At 31.2% G+C, this 24,016-nt stretch overlaps 10 protein-coding genes and 1 pseudogene across 11 annotated transcripts, besides 4 other annotated features; 2 read left to right on the top strand and 9 right to left on the bottom strand.

Moving 5' to 3' along the window:
* Window positions 1-1,002: part of a mobile genetic element that runs on past the window's edge.
* An 86-nt stretch (window positions 1,003-1,088) lies between these two features.
* TVAGG3_0157840 (protein of unknown function, DUF4106 family) lies at window positions 1,089-1,541 on the bottom strand (the record flags this gene model as incomplete). Its single annotated transcript, XM_051224857.1, has 1 exon — window positions 1,089-1,541. One exon carries the CDS (start codon window positions 1,539-1,541, stop codon window positions 1,089-1,091), a length of 453 nt encoding a protein of 150 aa, XP_051109843.1.
* Window positions 1,542-2,470: 929 nt separating this feature from the next.
* Window positions 2,471-2,671, bottom strand: TVAGG3_0157830 (protein of unknown function, DUF4106 family; the record flags this gene model as incomplete). The annotated part of the gene is made up of 1 exon (XM_051224856.1): window positions 2,471-2,671. A coding segment is annotated over one exon (201 nt), but the record flags the coding sequence as incomplete, so codon positions are not given.
* A 494-nt stretch (window positions 2,672-3,165) lies between these two features.
* On the bottom strand, window positions 3,166-4,304 carry TVAGG3_0157820 (annotated as a pseudogene). The gene has a single exon. A coding segment is annotated over exon 1 (1,139 nt).
* Window positions 4,305-5,299: 995 nt separating this feature from the next.
* TVAGG3_0157810 (zinc finger, RING/FYVE/PHD-type domain-containing protein) lies at window positions 5,300-7,699 on the bottom strand (the record flags this gene model as incomplete). Its single annotated transcript, XM_001305109.1, has 1 exon — window positions 6,512-7,687. One exon carries the CDS (start codon window positions 7,685-7,687, stop codon window positions 6,512-6,514), a length of 1,176 nt encoding a protein of 391 aa, XP_001305110.1.
* Window positions 7,700-9,190: 1,491 nt separating this feature from the next.
* On the bottom strand, window positions 9,191-10,537 carry TVAGG3_0157800 (uncharacterized protein; the record flags this gene model as incomplete). Its single annotated transcript, XM_001305108.1, has 1 exon — window positions 9,191-10,537. One exon carries the CDS (start codon window positions 10,535-10,537, stop codon window positions 9,191-9,193), a length of 1,347 nt encoding a protein of 448 aa, XP_001305109.1.
* A 545-nt stretch (window positions 10,538-11,082) lies between these two features.
* Window positions 11,083-11,112: a mobile genetic element.
* Window positions 11,083-11,112: a terminal%2Cinverted (terminal inverted repeat of tvBac_53III transposon ID:TVAGG3_0157790).
* Window positions 11,113-11,386: 274 nt separating this feature from the next.
* Window positions 11,387-11,644, bottom strand: TVAGG3_0157780 (sucrose transmembrane transporter protein; the record flags this gene model as incomplete). Its single annotated transcript, XM_001305107.1, has 1 exon — window positions 11,387-11,644. The coding sequence occupies one exon, from the start codon at window positions 11,642-11,644 to the stop codon at window positions 11,387-11,389; it is 258 nt and encodes an 85-aa protein (XP_001305108.1).
* Window positions 11,645-11,917: 273 nt separating this feature from the next.
* TVAGG3_0157770 (uncharacterized protein) lies at window positions 11,918-12,250 on the bottom strand (the record flags this gene model as incomplete). Its single annotated transcript, XM_001305106.1, has 1 exon — window positions 11,918-12,250. One exon carries the CDS (start codon window positions 12,248-12,250, stop codon window positions 11,918-11,920), a length of 333 nt encoding a protein of 110 aa, XP_001305107.1.
* Window positions 12,251-12,975: 725 nt separating this feature from the next.
* Window positions 12,976-13,566, bottom strand: TVAGG3_0157760 (uncharacterized protein; the record flags this gene model as incomplete). The annotated part of the gene is made up of 1 exon (XM_001305105.1): window positions 12,976-13,566. The coding sequence occupies one exon, from the start codon at window positions 13,564-13,566 to the stop codon at window positions 12,976-12,978; it is 591 nt and encodes a 196-aa protein (XP_001305106.1).
* A 2,136-nt stretch (window positions 13,567-15,702) lies between these two features.
* TVAGG3_0157750 (uncharacterized protein) lies at window positions 15,703-16,044 on the top strand (the record flags this gene model as incomplete). The annotated part of the gene is made up of 1 exon (XM_051224855.1): window positions 15,703-16,044. The coding sequence occupies one exon, from the start codon at window positions 15,703-15,705 to the stop codon at window positions 16,042-16,044; it is 342 nt and encodes a 113-aa protein (XP_051109841.1).
* Window positions 16,045-17,712: 1,668 nt separating this feature from the next.
* Window positions 17,713-18,061: a mobile genetic element.
* A 580-nt stretch (window positions 18,062-18,641) lies between these two features.
* Window positions 18,642-20,192, top strand: TVAGG3_0157730 (uncharacterized protein; the record flags this gene model as incomplete). The annotated part of the gene is made up of 1 exon (XM_001305103.1): window positions 18,698-18,955. One exon carries the CDS (start codon window positions 18,698-18,700, stop codon window positions 18,953-18,955), a length of 258 nt encoding a protein of 85 aa, XP_001305104.1.
* Window positions 20,193-20,538: 346 nt separating this feature from the next.
* Window positions 20,539-23,282, bottom strand: TVAGG3_0157720 (tropomyosin family; the record flags this gene model as incomplete). Its single annotated transcript, XM_001305102.1, has 1 exon — window positions 21,127-21,666. The coding sequence occupies one exon, from the start codon at window positions 21,664-21,666 to the stop codon at window positions 21,127-21,129; it is 540 nt and encodes a 179-aa protein (XP_001305103.1).
* Between the last annotated feature and the right edge of the window lie 734 nt (window positions 23,283-24,016).

Here is a 24,016-nt window from a genome sequence, read left to right as displayed (position 1 = left end):
AGTTGTTAAAGCAATATCTGTTCTTGCACCTGGGTCAGCACTTTGGTTTCCAACTTCACCTGCAAAGTCTTTGACAGATATTTGGTGTATAGGGAACATAAGTGGAACTGCAATATATTTGGCAGCTAAAGCATTTGAAATATCTGGGTCCAACATATAGACTGCAAGTCTGCTTCTATTCTCTTGCATTCAAACTTTTCGCATGTGAACTTAACTGGGTCCCAAGCATCTCCAGCAGCATTGAAATAATAGTTTACTTCAGTGTTGAGGTTTGAGAAACCAAAGTCTAAGTCAACTTTGTTTTTGCAAAAGTCGGCGAATGACATTTTATTTGTTCCCACTACTTCTGTAAGAGTGAATGGGTCTTGTGTTGGTGCAATGACTAAGTTATTTTTGCTTGGAGTAAGTTCGATAGAAATTTTTTCCTGCCCAGTTTGGCAAGTAGTATCTTAAAAACCTGAAGATGAGGAAAGATGACAAAGGAACTCTAAGTTTCAGTTTTACTTTGGTTACTGCTGCTGCAGTTTGTCCAGAAAGGTTAACATAAACTCCTGGAACGTTAGGGTCAAGTCTTCTTATTTTCTCAATAGTTGCATACTGGTCTGTTTGTTCTCTAGCTTGTGGTTGTACTGAGTTTCTCAAAGCGAACCATTCATAGTTTGCCCATGTTACTGTTTGAACTAAGTCAGAGTTAGAATATATCTTATATCCCATGAAAACTTCTGGAGCATATTGGTATCCGACATAGAAAATTCCATTGCAACCTTTCTTGTCAGACAACTTGGCAGAAGGTTTTATTTCAATGTCTTGTTCCACGTATAAGAAAGAGTTGTCAATAGAAATTATATGAAACCTGTCGCAAGCAATATCTACTGTTGTTGAAGAACCTTCTCCAAACTCACCTACGTTTCCATAAGAAACAGCAGTTGTATATTCGTAAGTTCCAGGAACTATTTCTGACCTTCTAATGGCATTGTCGCATTCGTTATACCATTCGGAAACATTTCCATTCATGGCATCCAAAACTGTTGGCGTTATATTCTGAGCGGCGTACATTTCATATGAGTAAAAATATAGAATAGTTGGATTTATGTGTCATAATAGAACCCACTCGGACCAAGCTTTACTTTCTTCCTGACTGAGTTTTTAACTCTTCTTTTTCCTTCATTGCCCTCTGCTTGAAGTTGTTGCATCTTTGCCTCATGTTCATCTAGTATGTTGCAAATTTTCCATGTCCTTTTTGCCTTTGGGCTCTGGTCGCCCATCTCAGGTAACCTATATCCTAGAAAGAGTTTGTCATAGTTTGTATTTGAGTCGTCGCTTATTGTTTGCATGACTCTGTCCTGAGTTTCCGGTTCAAGCTCTTCAAACAGTGCCTGTCCATATGGAATATGCTCGTTTCCAAATATATGTTTTTGTAGCCATTCTGGTTTTCTTTCCATGTTACCAACTATATCTTTTGTGAATGGGAAAGCTTTTACCCAATCTTTCAGTCTTGCGTCGTTTATTTCTGTAGTTGGTTTTATTTTGTCAAGGAACATGTTTTTCAATACTAACATTTCATTTGGTACTGTCCATTTGAGTTTTCTTAAATATTCATCCCTTCTCATTTCATTGTCTGCAAAGTAAGTTTTTATGACATTTTGCAAACTTTCATTTGCAAGGTCATGTACAATAGGTTCTCTTCCTTCTGTCTCCCTAACTTTCTTTCTAAACTCTTCACCAAATATACCATCTTTATGGTTCTGTGTAGTTCTTTGAGATAAATGTTCTAGAACGTCAGGTTATATTTCCATCAGCCATGTTCATTTCATACTGGTCCAAAATATCTGCATCTTTCATATCTTTCAATGGCATTAAAGCCGCGCTGAAAATACCAGCTATATCTGGTTCACCATTGACTTCCATTGCGTCTACAACTTCTTGGAATTGTGGTTGTAAGTTTATGAACCACCTATCTGGATTAGCTTTATGACCCCATCTCATTGTAGTTCCATCGTCTGCAGAAACAAAAGTAGGTTTGTTTCCATCTTGGTTAGGTTCTGAATGAACTTTAAAACAATGTTTCATTTTCTATATGTTTTCTTGAAATTTAACCTTTTATTTTCACCGAGTTCATCCGAAGATTGAACGTTAAATGCTCGTAAGTAAAAAGGGTTGTTGTATTTTGTGTACATTTCTTTCAGTGCTTCCATTCTATGCTGAATATTTTCATCTGGTGCTGGAGTCTTTTGTATGTCGGCAAACATTTTTCGATATTCTTCTACTATGTCAGCCGAATTTTTTTAGACTCTTGGAAATATTCCATATTCTCCGCATACTCTTGTTGAGGGTCAAGATTTTTCGGCTGTTCCAAATCTTCATCTAGTTCTGTGAAGTTAGTTTCCAAAGGAGTGACTTGTTCGTTTCCTTCAGGCTCTTCTAGCTGTTGTTGCTGAACTATTTCTTCCATGTCTGGTTGTATCTGAACTTCTTCCTGTGGAGTTTCTTGTACCTCATCTGCTGGCATTTCATATATTCCGAGACCGTTTTCAACAATTTCCCTATCTACGTCATCCGCATTCATAAGCTTTTGTTCTTTCGTTCCGTCTCTATTTTTTACGCGTTTCATGACGAAAGTTGAATTGTCATTTAGCTCTGACATCAAATATCTCGGAGTAAATTCATCCATGTCATTTGGATGATATGCTATTAAATCATATCCCTTAGCGAGCTTGTATTTTCCAGGTTTGAGATTATATCCGTTTTGGTGCTGAGCCATAAAGCTAAATAGGTTCGGGTCAGTATTTCCATCCTTGAACTTTCTAATAGCTTCTTTATAATCTGTCACTAAAGTCAACAGTATCTGGGAAACCACACTCTTCTTTAAGCATTTTTAAGAATTCTTGGTTTCCTTGTTCTCTACTTCTTTTATGTCCTTGCTCTGTTTGTGGTTGTTGTTGTGCTGGATTTTGAACTGTTGGTTGCTGTGCTGGTTTTTGAACTGTTGGTTTTGGTTTGTTTGTTGTGCTGGATTTGAACTGTTGGTTGTTGTGTTGGTTTGGTGCATGCCTGTGTCTGTGTCCATGTGACGATGTAAATGTTTTAGGTAGTCCTGGTGCAGGTGCTTCTCTTGGAGGGTTTGGTGGTATATAAGTTCCACCAGCTGTGGCACATATGTTCCATCTGCAGCGTAATGTCCTACCTGACTTTTCGTTTTTAAGAAAGCATTTACTAGGTCTGTTTTGGTCTGTTGTAACTCTTTTTCTTGACTTTCCACAACAGTTGCTCTAACGGCGTCATAGGCACTTTGAACTGCCTGTCTCGTTGCTGCATCTGTTATTTCGTCATATTTTGTGCTACTTCTCTTAACTCTTTGTCGAAACCTTCAGACTTCAGTTTCTTTCCAGATGAGAAGTCGTTCACTTGTTTCACCTTACTATGAAGAGCTTCGAAGGCGTTCTTAAAGTCAGCATTTGTTAAAGCCTTCATTTGAACTGTCTTCATCCGCTTGTATTTTTGTCCTTATTGACCTATGAGTTGGGCTGCTTTAGCGTTGGCTTGGGCATCTAACCAGTCATTGTTGGCTTTTATATATTCTGCGCTTTCATTGCCTTTTGCATAGCCGCGTCGTTATTTTACTTTCTTGTGCTAAGTTTTCATACTGTACGGTTTGGTTTTGCAACTGTAAAAGTTTTTCTGCCTTTACATTTGCTTCAACTTCTTTTTTATACTTCATCGCTATCCATATATGTCTTCAGGGCTTTTTGTTTTATCTCTTCATCTTTCAGTACTTTATATCGAGTAGTATGGTTTTTCAAATTTATGACATCTTGTTCCATTTTTGCTACTTCTGCTGTTTTTCTGACACTTTTTTCGCATATTCCTCTGTACTTAGTTCTTTCAGTTGTTCTTCTTTCTTCTTTTTCTCTACGTTTAACTCATTGAGTTTCTTTGTGTGTCTGTCATATTCTAGTTTTCTTTTCGTTTTCACTTATTGTTTCTGTATGTCTATGTTTGACTTTTTGACATCTGTTATTTGATTTTTGAGTGAACTCAAATTCATTTGACTTTGAGGGTTATAAGCTGTTCCGTCTGCAGCTCCACCATAGCCTGCCATTTTCGCTAAAAGTGCCGCTCTTAAACCTCCACTCTGTGCACCAACAACTCGGTTTAAAAGCATAGGATTGCTTGACATTTGTTGCAACATAGTGGGGTCATTCAGCATTTGTTGTGTGCAACTGTTGTTGTGGTGTTAGTCTTACTATTGGATGTTTCAATGCTCTCTTCCTCTTACGTATATTCTTACGTAGCTTACGTGGCATTTTAAAGTGAAGTTAAAAACATTTACGATGAAGAAGTCTTGACAAAACATTTACGATGAAATCATGAGTTTTCTACGATGTTAGAAAACATGTTAGAAAACGTGTTAGATCTAACATTCTAACATAAACATTATTTTTGGGTCATTTACGCTCATTACGAAGAAGTCTTGACAAAACATTTACGAAGAAGTCTTGACAAAACATTTACGAAGAAGTCTTGACAAAACATTTACGAAGAAGTCTTGACAAAACATTTACGAAGAAGTCTTGACAAAACATTTACGAAGAAGTCTTGACAAAACATTTACGAAGAAGTCTTGACAAAACATTTACGAAGAAGTCTTGACAAAACATTTACGAAGAAGTCTTGACAAAACATTTACGAAGAATCTTGACAAAACATTTACGAAGAAGTCTTGACAAAACATTTACGAAGAAGTCTTGACAAAACATTTACGAAGAAGTCTTGACAAAACATTTACGAAGAAGTCTTGACAAAACATGAAAACATATATAATTTGTGAAAAGCTCCTGGAAGACCTCCGAATAAAAACTTCATTTATGTGGGCTAGAAGGCACGAAGTGCCTGGAAGACCACCCCAAGAAAAAAAAAACTTCATTATACCAATCATCCTCAGGGCTAGAAGGCACGAAGTGCCTGGAAGCCCCATTTTTTTTTTTTTTTTTTTTTTTTTTATATCGGAAAAATTAGAGATTTCGATCTCAAAATTTAAAATCGGGTTATTTTGGATTCTTTCGCTTTGGGAGGGCGCTTCGCGCCCTCCCAAAGCGATAAAAGTTCCAAAACACGGATCTGAGAAAATCTGATATCAGAAAAAATGACTTTGGATATGATGAATATCACTTTCATAATTGATACATATTATATTGCACATTATTTTGGAATTTTATTTTTTCAAAATTTTCCAAATTTAATTTTGATTTATATCTAAATTTCTTATGATTTTAAGAATACATCTCTCAATTTTATTAAGACGGTTTTTAGTTTCCCTCAAATATATGAAAATTGAGAAAAACAAAACATTTTTGGGTGAAGTACTCTGAAGTTCTGAGCCAGACTTCAAATATCTGGATACAGTGAAGTCCCCAAAATCATATGCGTTTGCCATGAATATTTGTCACTCGAATTTTGGAAATGATCTTTGTTTTCGATATTTAATTATACATACTTTCGAAATTATAAGACCTGGCTACCGTACTTTAACACAATCACTCAACCGAATCAATTGATCCAATTCTGTATTATGTTATTGGTTTATTATCCGAAAATTTGATAAAAAGTCAAAAAATGAGCGATATCAAAGATTACTGTATGAATGCACTATTTATTGATCCTTATCTGATTAATTACGAATTACTGAAATGTTTTTATTTGGTAGATTCTGATATAAATTTTAAAAATCTCTTTATTTTCTTAAGTTATACTTACAATTTGCAATCTTTTATTTTATAGATATAAACTTTTAAAATAATAACAAAATTCAATTGCATCATAACAGACTTGTTTTATTCACCGATTTTTGTAGTATTAGTGAAAACATTACATCGTCAAACACCACAAAACGCAGGATAAGAGGAAAGTAAGCGTTGATTTCATAATGTGAGATAAAAAAACTGTTTTCTATGCTAGAACTTCTCAAATTAATTTTTTAAAGATACGTATATTGTTTTTATCAACTTTTTGGGAAAGATGCCAAATGATTTTGACCAGACTTCCATCTACTTCGTCAACTCATCATTTTTGTTCTCAAGTTCCATCTTATCACTCTGAGTGTATGATATTTGTGTTTGACAATCTTTGATTTGTAATTTTAATTGAGTAATCTCATTTAAAGCAGAATTCTTTTCATTATTAAATTTCTCGTTGTCGGATGTAAGCCTTTGTATTTCAATCTTGTTTTCTGATATTGATTCAATTTGCATTTTGAGCTCACTGCGTATTTGTGAAATCTCTCACTTAAGCTCTTGTATTTGAGCTTTCTTTTCTTCTAACGCTGTCGTAAAGCTTGCTGTTTTTAAATTTACTTGTTTATCAATTTCCATTTCTGAATTTTCTTTTGATGTAGCTATTTTTTCCTTATGCTTCCGAGATTTTTCATAGATTTTAGGGAGCTCAGGTTGAATAAAAACTATAGAAAGATTATTTCTTTTATACATTTCTTTTATTACATAATTATCGAACACCCTTAAAATGAATCCCAATCCATTTGATCAATGAGGCTAGCCTGGAAGAAATCCCCTGTTTGAATTCCGAAAATGCTTTCAGAAGGTATAGCAGGAGGCTGGGGGGACATCATAACTTGTTGCATTTGAGGTTGAACTGGAGCTTGTTGCTGATTTGCCTGTTGTACCGGCTGCTGTTGAGGAGGAGTAAGTTGCTGCGATGCTTGCTGTTGGGGAGGAGAATTTGGTACTGGAACTGATTGAAGAACGATCAGATTTTGAAGAGAAGCATCAGCACCGCATACAGGGCAAAACCAATGACCTGTAGATAATGCAGATGAGAGATATTGTACCAGTGAAAAACCGTTATGATGGGCGCAAGTATTTGTTTTAACCATTGGTTGCTCTTTGGATATATCGATATTTCCGCAGATTTGATGTATACAAGCGCGAAGCCCTACGTATTCGTATTGGAATAATTGAATCATAATCGGAACTGCACAATTAACAGCTTTAATATCCAAGACATTCTCTATACCAGGTTGTGATAGGACTGCTGTAACATCAATTGGGGCTGGCTGCGAATCGTCTTTGGAAATTTCAAACGGAATACCATTAAGCTCAAACTGAATTGAAAAAGGTTGAGGGTTGCCATTGTAAAATAAAAATGTGACAATTGTTGGACGAACAGCAGGAGGAGTAGTGAATCTGAACTTATTTGCGCTCCTTCCTGGTTTGGCGAGAAGAGGACCGAAGACAGAAGCTTCAAAATTAATAATAATGCATAGGTTAAATGATGGGATATATTCGGGATTAGGCTGAGAAAGTTCAATCGAGCTTGATGTCAGAGATGGCGACGAGAAAGGTGCATCTTGCTGAGCTAGAAGGTTGTTGATTTCTTGATATATTTGTACAAGAACAGGATCGTAACGTAAATTATGGAAAATTTGAATAACGAGTCCTAACAATTTCGTCTTATTTCCACTTGCAGGAATTGCGAATTTTTGAACGATATATCTGAGTTGAGAAATTCGAAGAAGCTGAACTGTTTTGATAAGTGAATCAAAATCTTCTTGACTTAAAACGCTTCCTGAAGCAGGGGGCTGCTGAGATCCTTCTTCTTCAGTATTTTGTGGTTGTTGCTGTTCTGGGTAATCTTGAAAATCAAAACCATCTCCATATTGAGCGTTTTGATACATTTTTGATTTATTTGAATTTTGGCACTTTTGAGACGTAATTTTATAGTGAAACAATTTCGATAAAACATGATTTATAATGATATATCAGACTAGTAAAACTCGAAAGTATCGAAAAAATCTTTTTAAATTGATATATGTTTTGAAATATTTGATTTAAGTCATACAATATTTTGAATTGATTGGCTATTTTTAAGTAGAGAAATTTTTACATGTCAGTTTTTAACGATAGAGAATTTCTTCTGTAATAACTTAATATTTATGATTTGCAAAAATTTAAATTCAATTGCATTCATTGTTAATTTACCCCTAGAATTATTTTTCCTAGGGTTACTGATCGCTTCTTTTCAACTCGCTATTCCAGAAATGAAAGAAATGCTTGATGCAGCCTAATTTATTGCTCCAAACAGCAACTTTCTTGTATAATATAATTAGTTGCCTTTTGAGTTATTCTCACGCAATATTCAATTTAAAATCAATATCATTAATTTTAATCATATTGCAACAATATCGCTACATATTGACAAGGTCAAGATTTCTCAGGCCAAATCGCTCAATAAATATCAAAATTTATCATCTCGAAAATGGAGCGACAAAATTTCTTGTAAATCTGAATATTTACGTAACTAATGATTGATAATCATATGACTTGATTATATGAAAAGTTATTGATATTTGAGGAAATTTTTGCAATAAGAAACAATAAGTCGACTTTATTATATAAATTTACAATGAATTACAACAGTTTCTATCATAAATTCACAGTAACAAATACAATCATTGGATATTTCTGATATTAACAAATCCAAAATTATCCGAATATTAAAAACGAAATGTCACGCTACTGTCACTATATCTATGCGAATGCTGTAAGTTCCCATTCATATATTTACTTCTTGTTTTTGAAATAATATATTATTTTTCAAAACGAAAATAAGAAATTTGTTATAAAAATAATATTTCTAAGTGTAATCAAGGCATTGAATCAACTCAGAAATGAATATATATCAAATATGATATCAAGATCAAATATTAGATGTTTTTTATGAGTAAAAACGAGTTAATTTGATTATTTGGATTATTATCCAATATTTCCATTTTTCATATTTTTAATGAAATTTTTCATCGATATGATTTTTTTTTTGGAATTCGAGCTCTTTAATTAAGCAAAATTTAAAGTGTAGTTGTTTTTATATATCCAAAAAATGATGAATTAAAGGTGCATCTTAAAAAATTATGTTATATCACAAATATCATTCTTTTTTTTCATTAATTTTCAAAGAATTGTACAAAGAAATGATAAAGAATCATCTGTGTTGGTAAAATATTAGAATTAAAAGAGTAAAAATAAAGTTTTTATTCCTTTTTAACGAAGAAATAAATAAAAAATTGCGTTATATCAAATTTATAATAACTTATTATTTTCTTCACTTATTGAGAAAGAGGATTCAAATTAAAATATGTGAATTAATTACAATCAGAAAAATTAACATTTATAAATTAAAATTACATACCGAGTAACCCTTTGAGTGCAGTTAGTTCTGCATTAGAGTATTGTTTCTTAGATTTCTTCATTTCAACACCATTCTCACTCATGAGGAGTGTCTGTCTTTCTTTAGCAGCGCGAAGTTTACCGTCCTGTTGATTTTGGAAAGTTTTTGTTTGCAAAGCTTTCTTATTTAGAGCTAAGTATCTAGTTCTAGCATCTATCTGTCTTGTGTGTTCTTCCATTTCTTGTGCTTCTTGTATTCTTTGCTTCCTTTTCTTTTCCAGCTTCTTTTCGAGCTCGATAATCTTTTCTTCTTCCTCCATTTGTTTCTTTTCGAGTTCTTTCCTTTCTTCTTCTTGTTTCTGTAACCGAAGTCTCTCGTGTTCTTCTTCTTTCTGTTCCCGAGCAGCAGTGACTTCATTGAGCATCTGGATGAGTTTGTCCATCTTAGCTTCTTTGGCTTTCCTGTGTTGCTCAATTTGTGTTTCAATTTTTGCACGTTTTTCTTCTGCATGCTGGTCAACAAGAGCTTGAGCCTCTTCATCGGTGAGAGCTGCTAAGAATTTTGTATCTGTGATTTCTATTTTGCCTTTGAAAGCATCTCCATGTCTGTTTGTATGATTTTTGAGTTGATCACGAACTTTGATTGCATTTTCTTTAATTTGTTTTGTTTTTTCCGCACGCAACTTTGATGCAAGCTTTAAATCTTCACGAACTTGCTTTCGAACTTCGCGAGATTCAGCAATCTTTCTTTGCTTGACTTTTTCAACATTAGAAACAGGTAGTAAATCGCGCTGATTCTTGAGTTCAATGATTTGTTGTCTTTCTCTTTCAATTTCTTCGCGAACATTTGCAATTTCCTCGCTAAACGTTAATCTCATTTGTTTACCAACTTCGAGTCTTTCTTCAATTGTTTTCTTTTTAGCTTTCATTGCCTTTCTTCTGCAGTTATTTAAGTCTGTTCTTCGAGCTTCGATGGCAGCTTTAAGTTCTTCTTCATCTTTTTGGCGCATTTCTTTCTGCCATGCTAAAAACTCCTTGGGATCAGATCCTCTTGCTTGTTCTTCTTTCTTTTGAAGAGACTTCATAATATAAAGGTCTCTTTCTAGGCTAGCATTGGTAGTACGGTAGTCAACTGAATCGAATTCTGGTGTTTTATTTTCGAATTTAGGTATTGGTACTGGGCTGGCTTCTTTCGGAGGGGCTTTAGGTATTGCAAGAGTTTCAAAATATTCTCGAGCTTTAATCGGCTCTTGTTTTTTAGTTGTCATGAATGTTTCGGCCACATACGTTGATTTTGGAATCTCTGTTGGATGAATTTTTACTTTCTTTCTATAAACAACAAACTGATTTATCGAAGACATTCTGAAAAAACTACGTTATTATTTCCTAAAAGTGACAAAATCCTCAATCTTTATCATTCTCCTAACTACAGGCAAGAATTTTAATAGTTTGAAGCATCTACATTTAAAGAAGTTGCATAGATATGTTGCATGTAAGAAATAATAATCGCATGAGATTTGTATATTTTAAAAAAATTGAAGTCCTATGGTATCTTCTTACGATGGAAGTATCTGCGGAGTGGTTGTGGCATTTCAACACGTGTGTCTCTGTATTGGTTTTGTTTGAAAATAAGAACAAAATCACTTGTGATTTCGATGGGATGACGGTCGCATCAGTCCATCCAACTGTTATATTGTAAGAGGAACTCGGAATCAGTCGTGCTATTGGCAATATTCAACAAAACAATCCAAAAGACCTCGGTTTGGTTAATAAAATTAATTCTAATTTATAAACTCAAAAAGGAATCCGGACACTTTTGTAGCCTAGTCAATATACTTTCTGAAAAAACAGTGCCGTCCAAAATTGAAAAATTGAACAAGAAAATTTTGCATGACTACCTACCTATAGGGTGCACTTACCATTTTTTGACATTCTCTCTATTTTTTTGACATGAGCCAGTTTTCATATATAAAAAGTTAATATTTTTCGTCGGATGAGGCAGTTACCATCAATGACCTGTTAGAGTGCGTATGAGAGCTTGAGGACGATGCATTTGATGACTGCATCTTGGACAAATGACTAAACCATGACAAGAATGAAGAAACACCAATGGTGATGAGATCAAAGCGGACACCTTCATTGTAGTCCTTGCCTTGGAGCTTGTAAAGATCTGCTCCGACTTAACTTGAACATTCGTTGTTGAAATCAACTTATCCCATCCAACGATGGATGTGGAGAACTGGCTTTGGCATTGACTTGAATGAACGGAAAATCTGGACAAATGGTTTTGATTTGGCAATATTTTTGCGGAATTGTTCCTCACGAGCAGCAATGCATGTTATAACGACGCTAACGATGATGAAGATGCAGCTGCAGATAATAACAAGTTGTTGGTAGTCGAACATTGTGTACTGGGCAACATTGATACCACCAATGAAGTTAGAGAAGACTTGATCCAAGCCAATCATGGTGGTAACATTGGAGTTGGAAAGAAATTGTGATAATCAATAATTAATCATAGAATGATTTCCGTTTAATTTCAAGATATACTATGAACTTTTAAAATATTTATACTTTACTTGCTAATATAGAAAAATTAAACCAAAAAGATTGCTCAACTTTTCAATTCCTCTGGAATGCTTACTTAACAGCATTTACTGACATGTTATAAAACAATGATGTTTACAAACAATAGTATTTATTCTATCATACAAACAGTTTTAAGGGAGAAAAAAATACAATCAGTTGTCTAATCTAATCTTTTCTACAATTAGATTGATTGACGTTGTTTCGTCTTTTAATGATTTAGCAATTTCCCGCATTTCATCAATATCGCGATTTGAAAATCCTAATTTTGGTGATTCTAGAATGTAATTTTTATCTTCTAAAAACTTTCTAAGATCATCAGATTCGTTTTTAAAATCTTCTTCGACTTTATTATCTGTCAATTTCGTTTTCTTTACACCTGTTTCTTTGCTTATTAGCGGATCATTTCTTTTTAGATGTTCTTCATACTCAGATTTTGCTTTGTCGTAATGCTCTTTGCTTAAACCAAAAGGATTTCTCTGAGTCATAAAAATTAAAGTCAAAAATAATTTTTGCCGACCAAATAGTTTGTATCGTCAATGTTTTTAAATCATAAATCCTAGTTCCGAAGAAATATACAGTAATGGAAGTTCAAAAATATGTTCAAAATGTTGAGATGGCTCTCTGATGAATCATTGATAACGTCACCCGGAAATATGAGGACCAAATTTAGACGCAAACCTTGGTAGATCTCCAAGATACGTTATCCATAAGGCCTAATGCAAACTTTTCGAAAGTTCAAAAACTAATTCCATATTTGTTTGCACCAATTATTGAACCAAAATCGATAAGATTGTTTAATAGACATCACGAATCAAGGCATCATGTAGTGTTATAGGCTAATAAGCAAATAATTCATAGACAATTCAAAAATTGTTAATTTACTACAATCAATTTATCTGATAACGAAACTTTTCACGAATGAAAATTCAAAGCTTAAGATCAAAAAATTATTCCGATTACTTTTTAGAATAGATAGTGGGGTTTTAGAAAATCAACTTTTTAATTATTGACAGCATGTATTAATCCGAATAAACTATAATTTAGAATATGACACTTTTTTGGAATTGGAATAACTGAGTTTATCCATATTGCCCATATAGGGTCGAAAAGTGACAATAATGGAATTAATCATGAATCAGGAATAATACAACCCCATACTTATTGGTATTTACATATTATTTGTTTGTGCAACAAGAAAGAAAATATTATTCTAATGTTGATGGAAAAATGTAGTAATTATACAGTAAAGAATCATAAGATCTGAATATAGAACATTCTCTTTCGAATTAAGAGCATTAACTTGCTGAATAATTTTTTCGAGAATAATTTGCATTGATTTTACAGAATCATCAGGAGCTAAACGAGTTTCATATATGGAAGCTGTAAATATCCAAATTAAGTCATTTTTAGTGTAATCTAATTCATATTTGGAGAAATAAGCAAAAAGATCGCAAATGTCATCGCATCCAGAAATTTCACTAATCTGAGGTGGTTCTCCATTTTCTATTCTTTGAATTAATTTATCAATATTTGTTTCTTCTGTAGTTTTACTTAATACTGATATGTAAATTCTCATATATGAGAACCACATAGAGAATTTCTTGAGCCATTCTTGATCAGGTATGAATTTGTCCAGAAGTTTTAACTTCTCATCGACGGGTTGAATATATTTAAATGAAAGTGTAGATTGATCGAGATCTTTATCAATATCGTTTTCATTTTTTGAGGCTTCTTTGATTTCTTCAGCTTGAGTTGGATTTTTTTTCTTTCCAGTCATTAATTCCCAAACTGATGTTTTCATTTCAATATTAATAAAAAAAAATTAAATGTTTATGATTAGCTATCGTGATACCACTTATTACATATATTCCAGTTTAATTTTCAAGCGAAAAACTGAACAAATTAAATTGAATGATTATTCAAGAATAACTTTCACAAAAAATTATGAACTAAAAATTTAAGATATTCAGAATTTTGATATATCAATTTTGAGCAAACAACTAAGAGCATGCATACTAGATTCTATTTAAAATGATATTTGCAATATAAATAGCAAAAATATTAAGATTTGACATCAAAATGAACAAATTAGATTTTTGGATTCAAAATTCGATCACGGAAAATGATTCATCTATTTTTGGATTTTTGATAATATTCAAAAATTGAAAGTCAATATTTGCACCTAATCCTTTCAAAAAATATTGATATATATGAAAGAGTTTTAATAATTAAATAATATTTAATGAAAAAAAAATATTTCATAAACGAATTCATAAAACTTCTGAATTTGAAATGATCAATAAATAACCGAGATCTATGTGTTATATGAGATTGTACATCATTTCTCAATATGTGAATTCTATGTTAATTCAAATTTTAAAACGCACCAAAATACTTATCCCAATCTTTCATTTCATATGACCTGCATTTTATTTTCAATACTGCCATGTTTTTAAATTGAATAGTTAAATTCACAATTCTCAAATCTCTCAAAAACAAATATCGACCATTTAATTTCAATAGTTTATATTTATGATTTTGAAGTGATTATTCGAGAAATATAACACAATTGCTGCGCCTATTAATCTTGCATTTTTGATTTAATTTTTATTATGTTATTCTATTTCAATTACCTTTTATTTTATATCCACTATTTATTTAACCGTATATGGTCACACTCCCGATATGTTGGGCAATCATCATTATACAAGTTTTTAATTCATATTAACTTCCAAATGATCTTAAAAACTTCATTGAAATTAAAAAATTATTAAGAACATTCTTATGAGTCATACTTTGTCTTTTTGTTTTTGATTCATTTCACATGTTGTAAATGAAAATTTCGGTTATTCTTATCACTGCAAAAAATTAAATTGCCTTTCTGACAAATCACATTAATTTAAATTTAAATGAATACACTCTAATTCTTGAATGTTATCTGCTCACACCTCAAAACCAGAGTGGAGGTACTTCTATAAATTCAAATATAATTTAACCTAACATTTATGAATAAAAATTCTTTATTTATATAATTACTCTAATGTTGGTCAAGTATCACTATATAAATCACTAATTTTTGGAAATCAGTTTCTCAAAGAATATCATTAATATTTTATACAATTTTTTAATATTATTCTTTAGCAAAAGTTTATAACATATAAGATGAGCAGCAAAATATAATAAAAAAACGATTTTTAAATAATCGCAATTTTAAAATAAATTTTTTCTTGGTAGTTAATGCAAATAATTTTAAGAATCATCAGATCAAATCTATATATATGAGTTTTTATATTATTAATTATTATGGGCAGATGGCACTTTTCGATAATTGAAATTTTAACAATAGAGTTTTTTTATGAACTCTTTAGTTCAGCAAATAATTGAATTAATTCAGCTGTAGCAGGATGCCTACGAGGGCCAATCCTTCGTAGATAAGCAGAATTTTCAGGAATATACATGAACAAATGATCGTGATCATTGTATTAAAAATGATAAATTATTGATTATACTCTCATATTAATATTAAATCATTAAATAAAAAATTTTCATAGATATTTGATAAAATTGATCGAATTTATGAAAAAAATGTTCGAAATCAGCTTTGTTAACTTCTATTCTAATCGTTTTCATACAATAAGTTTTTATTAAATTCGTGTAAACTTCAGAATAATTTATTTTGATAATAATTGATTTAACGGAATTCAAAATTTCGTAATAAATTCTTGTTTAATAAATTAATATATCATTTTAACTGAAAATAAATATGATATGAAAAACAATTCAATGGCCATTTCAAAAATTTGATTTGGCGGATTTTAAATGCAAATGAATTTTGCATTCTGATCATTCAACAGCTCCTGCTTGAAAATGCAAAGCAATAAAAATTGATTTATTATCAATTTTTATATTTACCGTTTCATTTCATTTCACTTTAACAATGGTTTCGATGAAGGCTGTCGATTATATTAAAACCGAATCACTGGTTCGAAAGATTGTCGCCATATGTGCATTTCTATTCATCGGTGTTGGAAGCTTGGGATTCTTAATTTACTACTGCATGTGGACCGATAAATGGGATGAATTCCCACGTGAATTTAGAAACGACAGTTTCAAGAAGATATTTGGTGTATTAGGAACTGCCCTTGCCCTTGCCATTGCTACTGTTGCCTGCTACGGAGTTTGGATTATTCTCTTCAATTTGATATTCTTACTCTATTCCAAGGACTCATTTTCTATGGTGCTCTTGGTGTTTCCATTGCATTACTTGTATTTGGCTTAACACTTGCGATCATGGTCAAATCTAAGCCGAAGAATGATCTCTCAACATGTCAAAAGGCTGGTTTTGTATATATTCACGATTGGTGCCAAAATACATTCCCACAAAGTCTTTCATTCTTCATTATCCTTCTCATTGGAGATATTTTAGCTGTTGCTCTTAAATTCTTCTTATAAACCTAATTATTGAATGAAAATTTTATCAATATTCTGTCTATTTTGTTATTAAACAAATAAATGACTCAATGTCATAATTGTTTGTTGGATCTTGCAGCTCCAAAGAAATATTGAAATTAGATTTTATGAAATTAGATAGAAATGTATGTGCCGTTGTAGTTTGTGTTGTATCGCCGAAAATCCAGTACTCTATGAGGATTCTGATTTTGAAATTGTGGGCTCTAAAATTTCTTTTTCAAATGATAGAATGTTGTTTTCATTCAATGAAAATATATTCACTATCCACATCAGTCTATATGGGAACAAATTGCTATAAATAATTTCCTCTTAATCTCGATGGATTGCAAGATAGAGATGATGAATATCTCCTAAAAATTGAAACCGCTATCTAAATTGATAAGAAATTTAAGTGGAACCTTTAAGGGATCATTGCACGACCAAACAAGACCTATCGTCTTATAAAAATCTTCATCGAGTTGATGTTTTACTAAGGCTAAAAATTCAATAAACTCGAAAAAAAATAAGTTAGGGTCATTTGAATCCCTACAAGAAAAGTAATTCAATGAATGATCATATATAGTTGCGTCGTTTCCAGTGGAAACGTAAAAGCGGAGGAAAATCTGACACTAAAATTTTTCTCTCCTTGGTCTCTTTTTTTCGATTTTCTACGATATCTGTTTGAAATAAATAGCTACTTATGCGACATAATATGCAGAGAAATATGTGTACAATATGAATGCATAGCAAAATCTATGACATATTAAGTTTTTCTTCAAGATTTCGAAATCTTAAGGTCTGAAAAAATCTCGGATTTCGACGCCGCTTATGATACATATGAAATCAATACTACTAATACGTAAATGTAGTATGCTGCGTTTGATCTAAAGCACTTCTAATGTTAGAGAAACACTGACTTTTGTTCACCTTTTTTCAGAATCAGTACATAAATAATAGAGTATTGACATCAATACTATAGCAGAATTTATACATTCATATATATTACTCATATAGTGCACTATATGATTGTACACGTTTTAAATTCACTTATTGAATATTGGTCGAATCGTCCTCAAGTAAAAGTCATCGTCTTAATTTGTCAAAAAATTCAGAAGTAGGTTTCTTGATTCAAGTTTCAAAGATTCTAATGCAACATACAATGCATATATGCGATATAATATATTTTTTATTCAAATTTGAAAAAAAAAGGTTGTTAACGTTCCGGACATCTTTTATTGACTGGCTTATAAATTTTTGTATGCATCATTTTAAAAGATTGGATTTTTTTATGTAATGCATGAAAATTCGGTTCACTTCATTTTTGACACTTTACATATCGGATGTATTATCTAAGAATTATATTATAAAATAATAATTTTGTGTTTTATAAGTTTATTTGTATAAATTGATTCAAAAAAAATGGAAAGACAAGAAGTGGATCTGCCAAATGAAAATCAGATTTATAGTTTTAGAGAGTTACATACATGAAATATGAAAATTGAACTTTGTATAAGGAATTGTTGGCTATGATGTACTGATCATGAATCAGTACATCATAGCCAACAATTCCTTCGCAAACAGCGGGAAACTTTGTCTGAATAGTTTAACATTCAGACAAAGTTTCCCGCTGTCAGAGAGGGAATGGAAGGGTAAGAGGTATATATTCATAATGTATACCTCTTACCCTTTCATTCCCTCGAGAAAGTTCAAAAACTTGGGTGCAATCAGAACTGATTGCACCCAAGTTTTTGAACTTTGTATAAGGAATTGTTGGCTATGATGTACTGATCATGAATCAGTACATCATAGCCAACAATTCCTTCCCAAACAACCCGAAATTTGTCTGATTCCACACTAATTTTATTAATTTATCTAAACTTTTATCCTCGTCTACAATTTAATCATCAATAATTATCTCTTGTTCTATTTCACTATTATATATATATATTTATATGATTTGATTTAAAAAAAATAAATAAATAAATTAATAAATCATTTACTCAAATATATCAAAAGTTTTATTTTTATATATAAAGATAACTACTTTTAAAAAAAATACCCTATATATTTTTGCCATGTAAACTTGTCACTTTTGTCAGAAGTGAAGTGAACCGAATTTTCATGCACAACAGATTGGATTTTTTTACATTTTCCTCTCAATTTGTCTGATAGAGTCTTGACCTTTGACTATCGACTTCACTTTATGGGGGAGTTGTGTAAAGGCAGGGGCGGCAAACTTGTAAAGTATTTCAATATTATTTATTTAGATGTGTAGCATTTTCTTCATTTAAAAAAAATATTTTACACGACACAAAAGTATTCAAAATTATTTCCAACGTATGCTAATAATTCAATTTATTAATACATATCATGAAATGATTTGATTAAAAGTGTCTAAAATGTGTTATTTTCTATTCAATTGCGTTTACCAATTTGTCAATAATTGAAATCATTTCAATTGCAGAGTAATTTCATTCTTCTAAATGAAGTTTCTTTGCGCATTCATCAACAGAGGCGCTGACAATGAGATTAAAATAGATCTCTCTGCAAAGCCAAAGCGAACATCACCAAGAAATCTTCAGAAAAAAACTTTTTCTCCGCCTTCAATTACATACGTTACACCAATGATTACATCGTGCAATGCCACGATAGATTTATCATTGGAGTTCGATGAGTTCAAAGAATTCAAAGAATTCAATGAATTCCCTCATGATTTCCATTTCATCCCAAGCGATTGTTAATTTTGTTTTTTTATTTGTTATTAGTAGGGATCCCGTTTGGAGAAAAATCTTCTCCAACTCTATTTTCTTATTTGGAGAAACTTTACAAATTGTAAAGTTGTTTACATTTTTTATTGTGCTTCAAATATGCATACAAATGCAATATTGTTGATAGAATAATATTGAACTTTGGCTGCTTTCTATTATTAATACCAAATTCCTTTGTAATTACTTTGCCAGATCTCCATTATTATTAGAATGCAATTTTTATAAAGACCTCATATACTTGTTCAAAGATTTATCTGTTATTCTTATAAAATCCACATTAACACCAGTCTCAGATACAACACAGATGAGAGAATTCAAAAATAAATAAAATATTCCTACAGATTTTAGAGAAAAATCCTGCTTAAAACATGACAAGATAAGAATGATATTAATGACAATTGAATAGTCAGTTCTGAAGATCTTGTTTCTTCTCTTGAATTATGATTCTTTTTAAAGTCAATAAATTTGTTGTTTTATTGTTAATAGTCTGGAATGCGCCATTGTGATATGCTAAATATGGCTAATACTTAGACAATCAACAAATTATAAATTTTAAATATGAATAGAATTAAGTAAAATAAAAGTTTCATTTGCTATATCCGTGTAATCTTTATTAATATGTATACTAAAAACTCATTCTTTCGAATAAAAATTTTTATTCAAATATATAGAGAATTACATAGTAATTGAATAGTTATGAGAGTTCTAAAATTGTTTGGTTCTTGTGTAGATGTAACATTCTTGGATGTAAAATTAAGATTTGAAAAATATGTCAATAAAAAAATGCAGTGCTAGATAAATGATTGAAGAAAATATAAGCTTCGATGATTGTAATAGTAGTAATAGACTCGGAACCAAAATTAATTAGACTTTTGTTAAAATTTTAAAAAATCGTAAAATTTAATCGATTAATCTTGGATCTTTCATCTGGGATCTGATGGCCTTGGCAATCCCAATAATATTATCCATAGAAAGTTTCTTAGGAAACAAAATTAAAATCCGTCTCCAAAGCGTCTCCAAATCTCCTTCTCCAATGGAGAAATTGAACTAGTCTGTCTTCTCCAAGTATTCAAAATTGAATACTCTTCCATTGGAGAAGTGGAGACTCAATTTAGTTACGGGCTTGAATTGCAAAAATCAAGCTAATATTTTAAGATATGATTTTGGAACCTCTTTTGATAAAGAAATGGAATTTTGGGGTAAAATAATGTTAAATCCATGATTCAAAATTTCCCAAAAAAATCACGATTGTTCAAAAATGACATTTATAGGTTTACATTTTAGTTTACAATTTTGGAGAAGATATTTTTTTTTTGGATTTGGAGATCCACACCGTTATTTCTCCAAACGGAATCCCTAGTTATTAGTAAATGATTATGTTTTATTATCAAATTATTACCAAATCTCTTTATCAGATCTCAATTTGATGTGATTAACGTTCAATATGAAACGATATAAGATAGAAAAAAAATTAATAATTATATGATTAGAGCATATTAAACATTATACTTTAAAAACACAACAATACAAAACAAAAAAATACCAACCGTTAATACAAAGGCATTGGCTGTGGAACAGTTTTACGAAGTTTTGGAGGAACTACAGATGTTAAAAATCTTGAAGACTCCTCACACTTTTCTTGATGTCTGACTTCATGTAAATAAAAGTCTGGCATTGTATAATGTTTTACTGGTTTTAAGCAACCGCGGTTAATAATAGAATATTCTACAAACAAATAATATAGTGATAATTAACACAATGTAAAATCTAGAATATTCTATTAACACAATCTAGAATAGATTAATGTTTAATGTTAATTTTATTCAAATACCGTAAATTTGGGAATTTTACGTGCTGAAATAAAATTGCAACCTATGTTTTGTAGTATATGATACTAAAGTAAAGTATAACTTTGCTCGTTTACTCGCGTAATTTTATTTTGATTGTAAAAATTCTGAGTTCCGATCCTGAAAATCAACAATTTAACACCTCTTGACGAACTCTTTTAAATGAACATAAGTCAATTTTTTTTAAGTTTTTGAGGGTATTTTTTTAGGATTATATTTGATTGTTGAGGAAGTTACTCTTCTATTTTTCAGATATACTACCATAGACGAGTAACAAATGTTTCAAATATTCTGAGATTATTCTAGTGGTTCTCTTTTTTTATTATTTGTAATTGCTAAACGTTGACTTGGAGCCACTTCTGGTTTTTGTGATTTAGAAATCTGCGCATTAAGTTGTGCCAGTTCAGCTTGAAGTTTGGATTCTTCTTTTTTAAGTGAATCAATTTTGAGTGAAGCTTCGTATTGGCTTTTGATTCTGTAGTAACGTTCTTCTTGCTCTTCTAACTTTTTAATATCATTCGTAAGTACGGCGTTCTGATCTTTAATGTCACTTAATTTTTTTTTCAATTCGGCAAGCGATTTTTCATATTCTTCTTTAGAAATATTGATTTTTTCGGAGCACTCATCATAAAATCTGTTTATTTGAGATATTCTTGTGTTCATTTTTTCTGAATATGAATCATCTAAATCTTGTAGTGCTGCTCTTGAAGAAATACAATTAGCTAAATGAATGCGTTTTCTTTTTATGAGATTTGCATTTTCTCTATCCCAATTAACTAATCGAAACATTTGTTCTGATGAAATTATTCTTTGTTTTCGTCTTAACTCTTCAATCATTATGCTTTTAGTCGAAGTTGAGTTGAAAAATTCATCCAATAGTTTTATATATTCTTTGCTTCTTTTATTCTCCATTGAGTTAATTTTTTTTTGCGTTGATAAATGAGCTCAGAATTTTATACCAGTATTGTAAATTGTATCAATTCTACTGCATTATTTTGATATATGATTCATTTTATGATAGAAAACTGATCTACTTCTTGTACTGAATCGTCTCGTGTCGATATATAAGTAAATTCTGGAGATAATTCGTGGGGATAATATAACTCAAGATTGTATTAGCCGATTTTCTCCAAGCTCAAACATCTACATATATACGCTATGTATAGTCTCTAGCCAGAGTTTCAGGCCATAATTTTGGTTGGAAGGAAGTGACTGTACCTTTTTTTTTGGAAAACGAATTCTTTTATGAATTTAACTGTATATTACTTGTACATAACACGTCTTGCGTCAAAATATTGTTTTATAGCTATTTTTTTGAGGAATCAAATGGCAGAAAGAACCCTAAATAAATTTACTAATAAAGAAGGAAGTGATGGTCCATGTATACTTAACAGAATTACCCAAAGCCAGGCTCCCAAAGCTGAGAATTTCCTGAAAAAAATTAGTGCAGCCCAATTGTAATTACCTAACTGTGATCAAGCTGAAATCACAAATGCATTATTATATATACAAACAAACATAAACCAATCCTATTTCTCCAAACTATTTACATATTTACCCAGATTTCGAAATTCCTACCTTTTGCTGCAAACCTCAATGTAAGTAACATTAGATTAACTTCTTATAGATCCACGGGCTTATTTTTACTGAAAATAACTTGTCATTTCATGAGATCTATTTGAAGAACGTTCTCAGACATAGCTATGCAACCAACCATCAACATCAAGAGCTCCGCCATTTTAGCTTCTTCATTTTCGTTCATATCAAATCAAATTCTGCTTCATACTTTAGAAAAATTCTGCGATGCAACTCCTATTTTCCATATTTTCAGAGCATCTTGCATCAATTATTTCTAAACTGAAGAGAATAGGCTTAGAATGGACACAAACTCTCTTACATTAATTTTTTAAAATTATTGGTTGAAAGTTACAAGCTCTCAATTTTCGTCCCTTTTGTACGTTTATTATAATTGTAGCATATTGTCATCAAGCACGCGACTAACCAGCAAAGACGTGTCCTCTAATTCCGTCCCTAGTTCAAGAATCTGGAACTATTTAAGCAAAAACATTCGATTTCAAAATCAAGCATTCTTTATTCAACGAGTAAAACATTAAAGTATGATTTGTCATACACAGAATAATGACAAGCTCTTAGAGTATGTTTAGTACAGAGTTACTGCCAACTTGAGTTCTTGAATTTGGTAAGTTAGAACAAAAGAAGCCAGATGTCGTATCTAAGGACTTGTACTTATCAGAGTATTACTAAATGTTTAAGAATGTTAGTTATTCGTCCCAAACTCGTACGTTTCCACGCGAATCTTGATAATAAATATACTATTTTGGACCTTTTGCAATAAATCTCTTTTTACCACATTAGCATATCTGTGTGTATGCTACTTAACCTCTTTAGAGACCATTAAGATAATGTTTTTTGATACTTTTTCAAGACTATGCCATAAAGTAAACGAATAATTTACAAAATGATATTAAAAAATTTAATTTTATTATGCTTTTATAAATATTGAGACTTTTTAGGACTATTTTAAAAATGTAAATAGATCAATCATTTTAATATTAGATAAGATAATCTAAAGACGTCAGATGTTTCAATAACTTCAGATCAATGACTAATATGAAATTTAAGATTTGTGTTAATTTAAGAATTAACAATGGAATCTGGTTTAGAAAGATGGAAAGCATAGAGAATCTAAAGGATAAGAGAGATTAAATACAAAATGCTGCATAAAAAGGCAGATCAGTGAGAAGAAATCATGAGGTTAAAAAGGAACATTCAAATTAGAATATAACATTGCATATTACAATATTAATATTAAAGATAATACTGCACATCATTGTGCAGTGATCCATAAATCAATATTAATATCTCATATGATAAAATCTAATATCATATTACAATATTAATATTAAAGATAATACTGCACATCATTGTGCAATTACACTATTTTAAATATTTTCATAAATAATGACTTACAAGTTAAAAAAATGTAGAATTAACTGCATGATCCAATATTGGACCGAATGTATGTTTGAATCTATAACTGAATTCATTAATGACATAAAAGTGACTCTATAACTGAGTATCTGGCTGACAATATGCCTGAAAGTTTGAATGTGTCTAGGAATATAACTGACAGTTTGAGTGACATTTTGAATGAGGGTTTGGTTGT

This window comes from Trichomonas vaginalis, chromosome IV (genome assembly GCF_026262505.1).
Source record: "Trichomonas vaginalis G3 chromosome IV, whole genome shotgun sequence".
Taxonomy (NCBI): Eukaryota; Parabasalia; order Trichomonadida; family Trichomonadidae; genus Trichomonas; species Trichomonas vaginalis.
The sequence above is the reverse complement of the archived record's forward strand: the minus strand, read 5'-3'. Positions and strand labels throughout refer to the sequence as shown.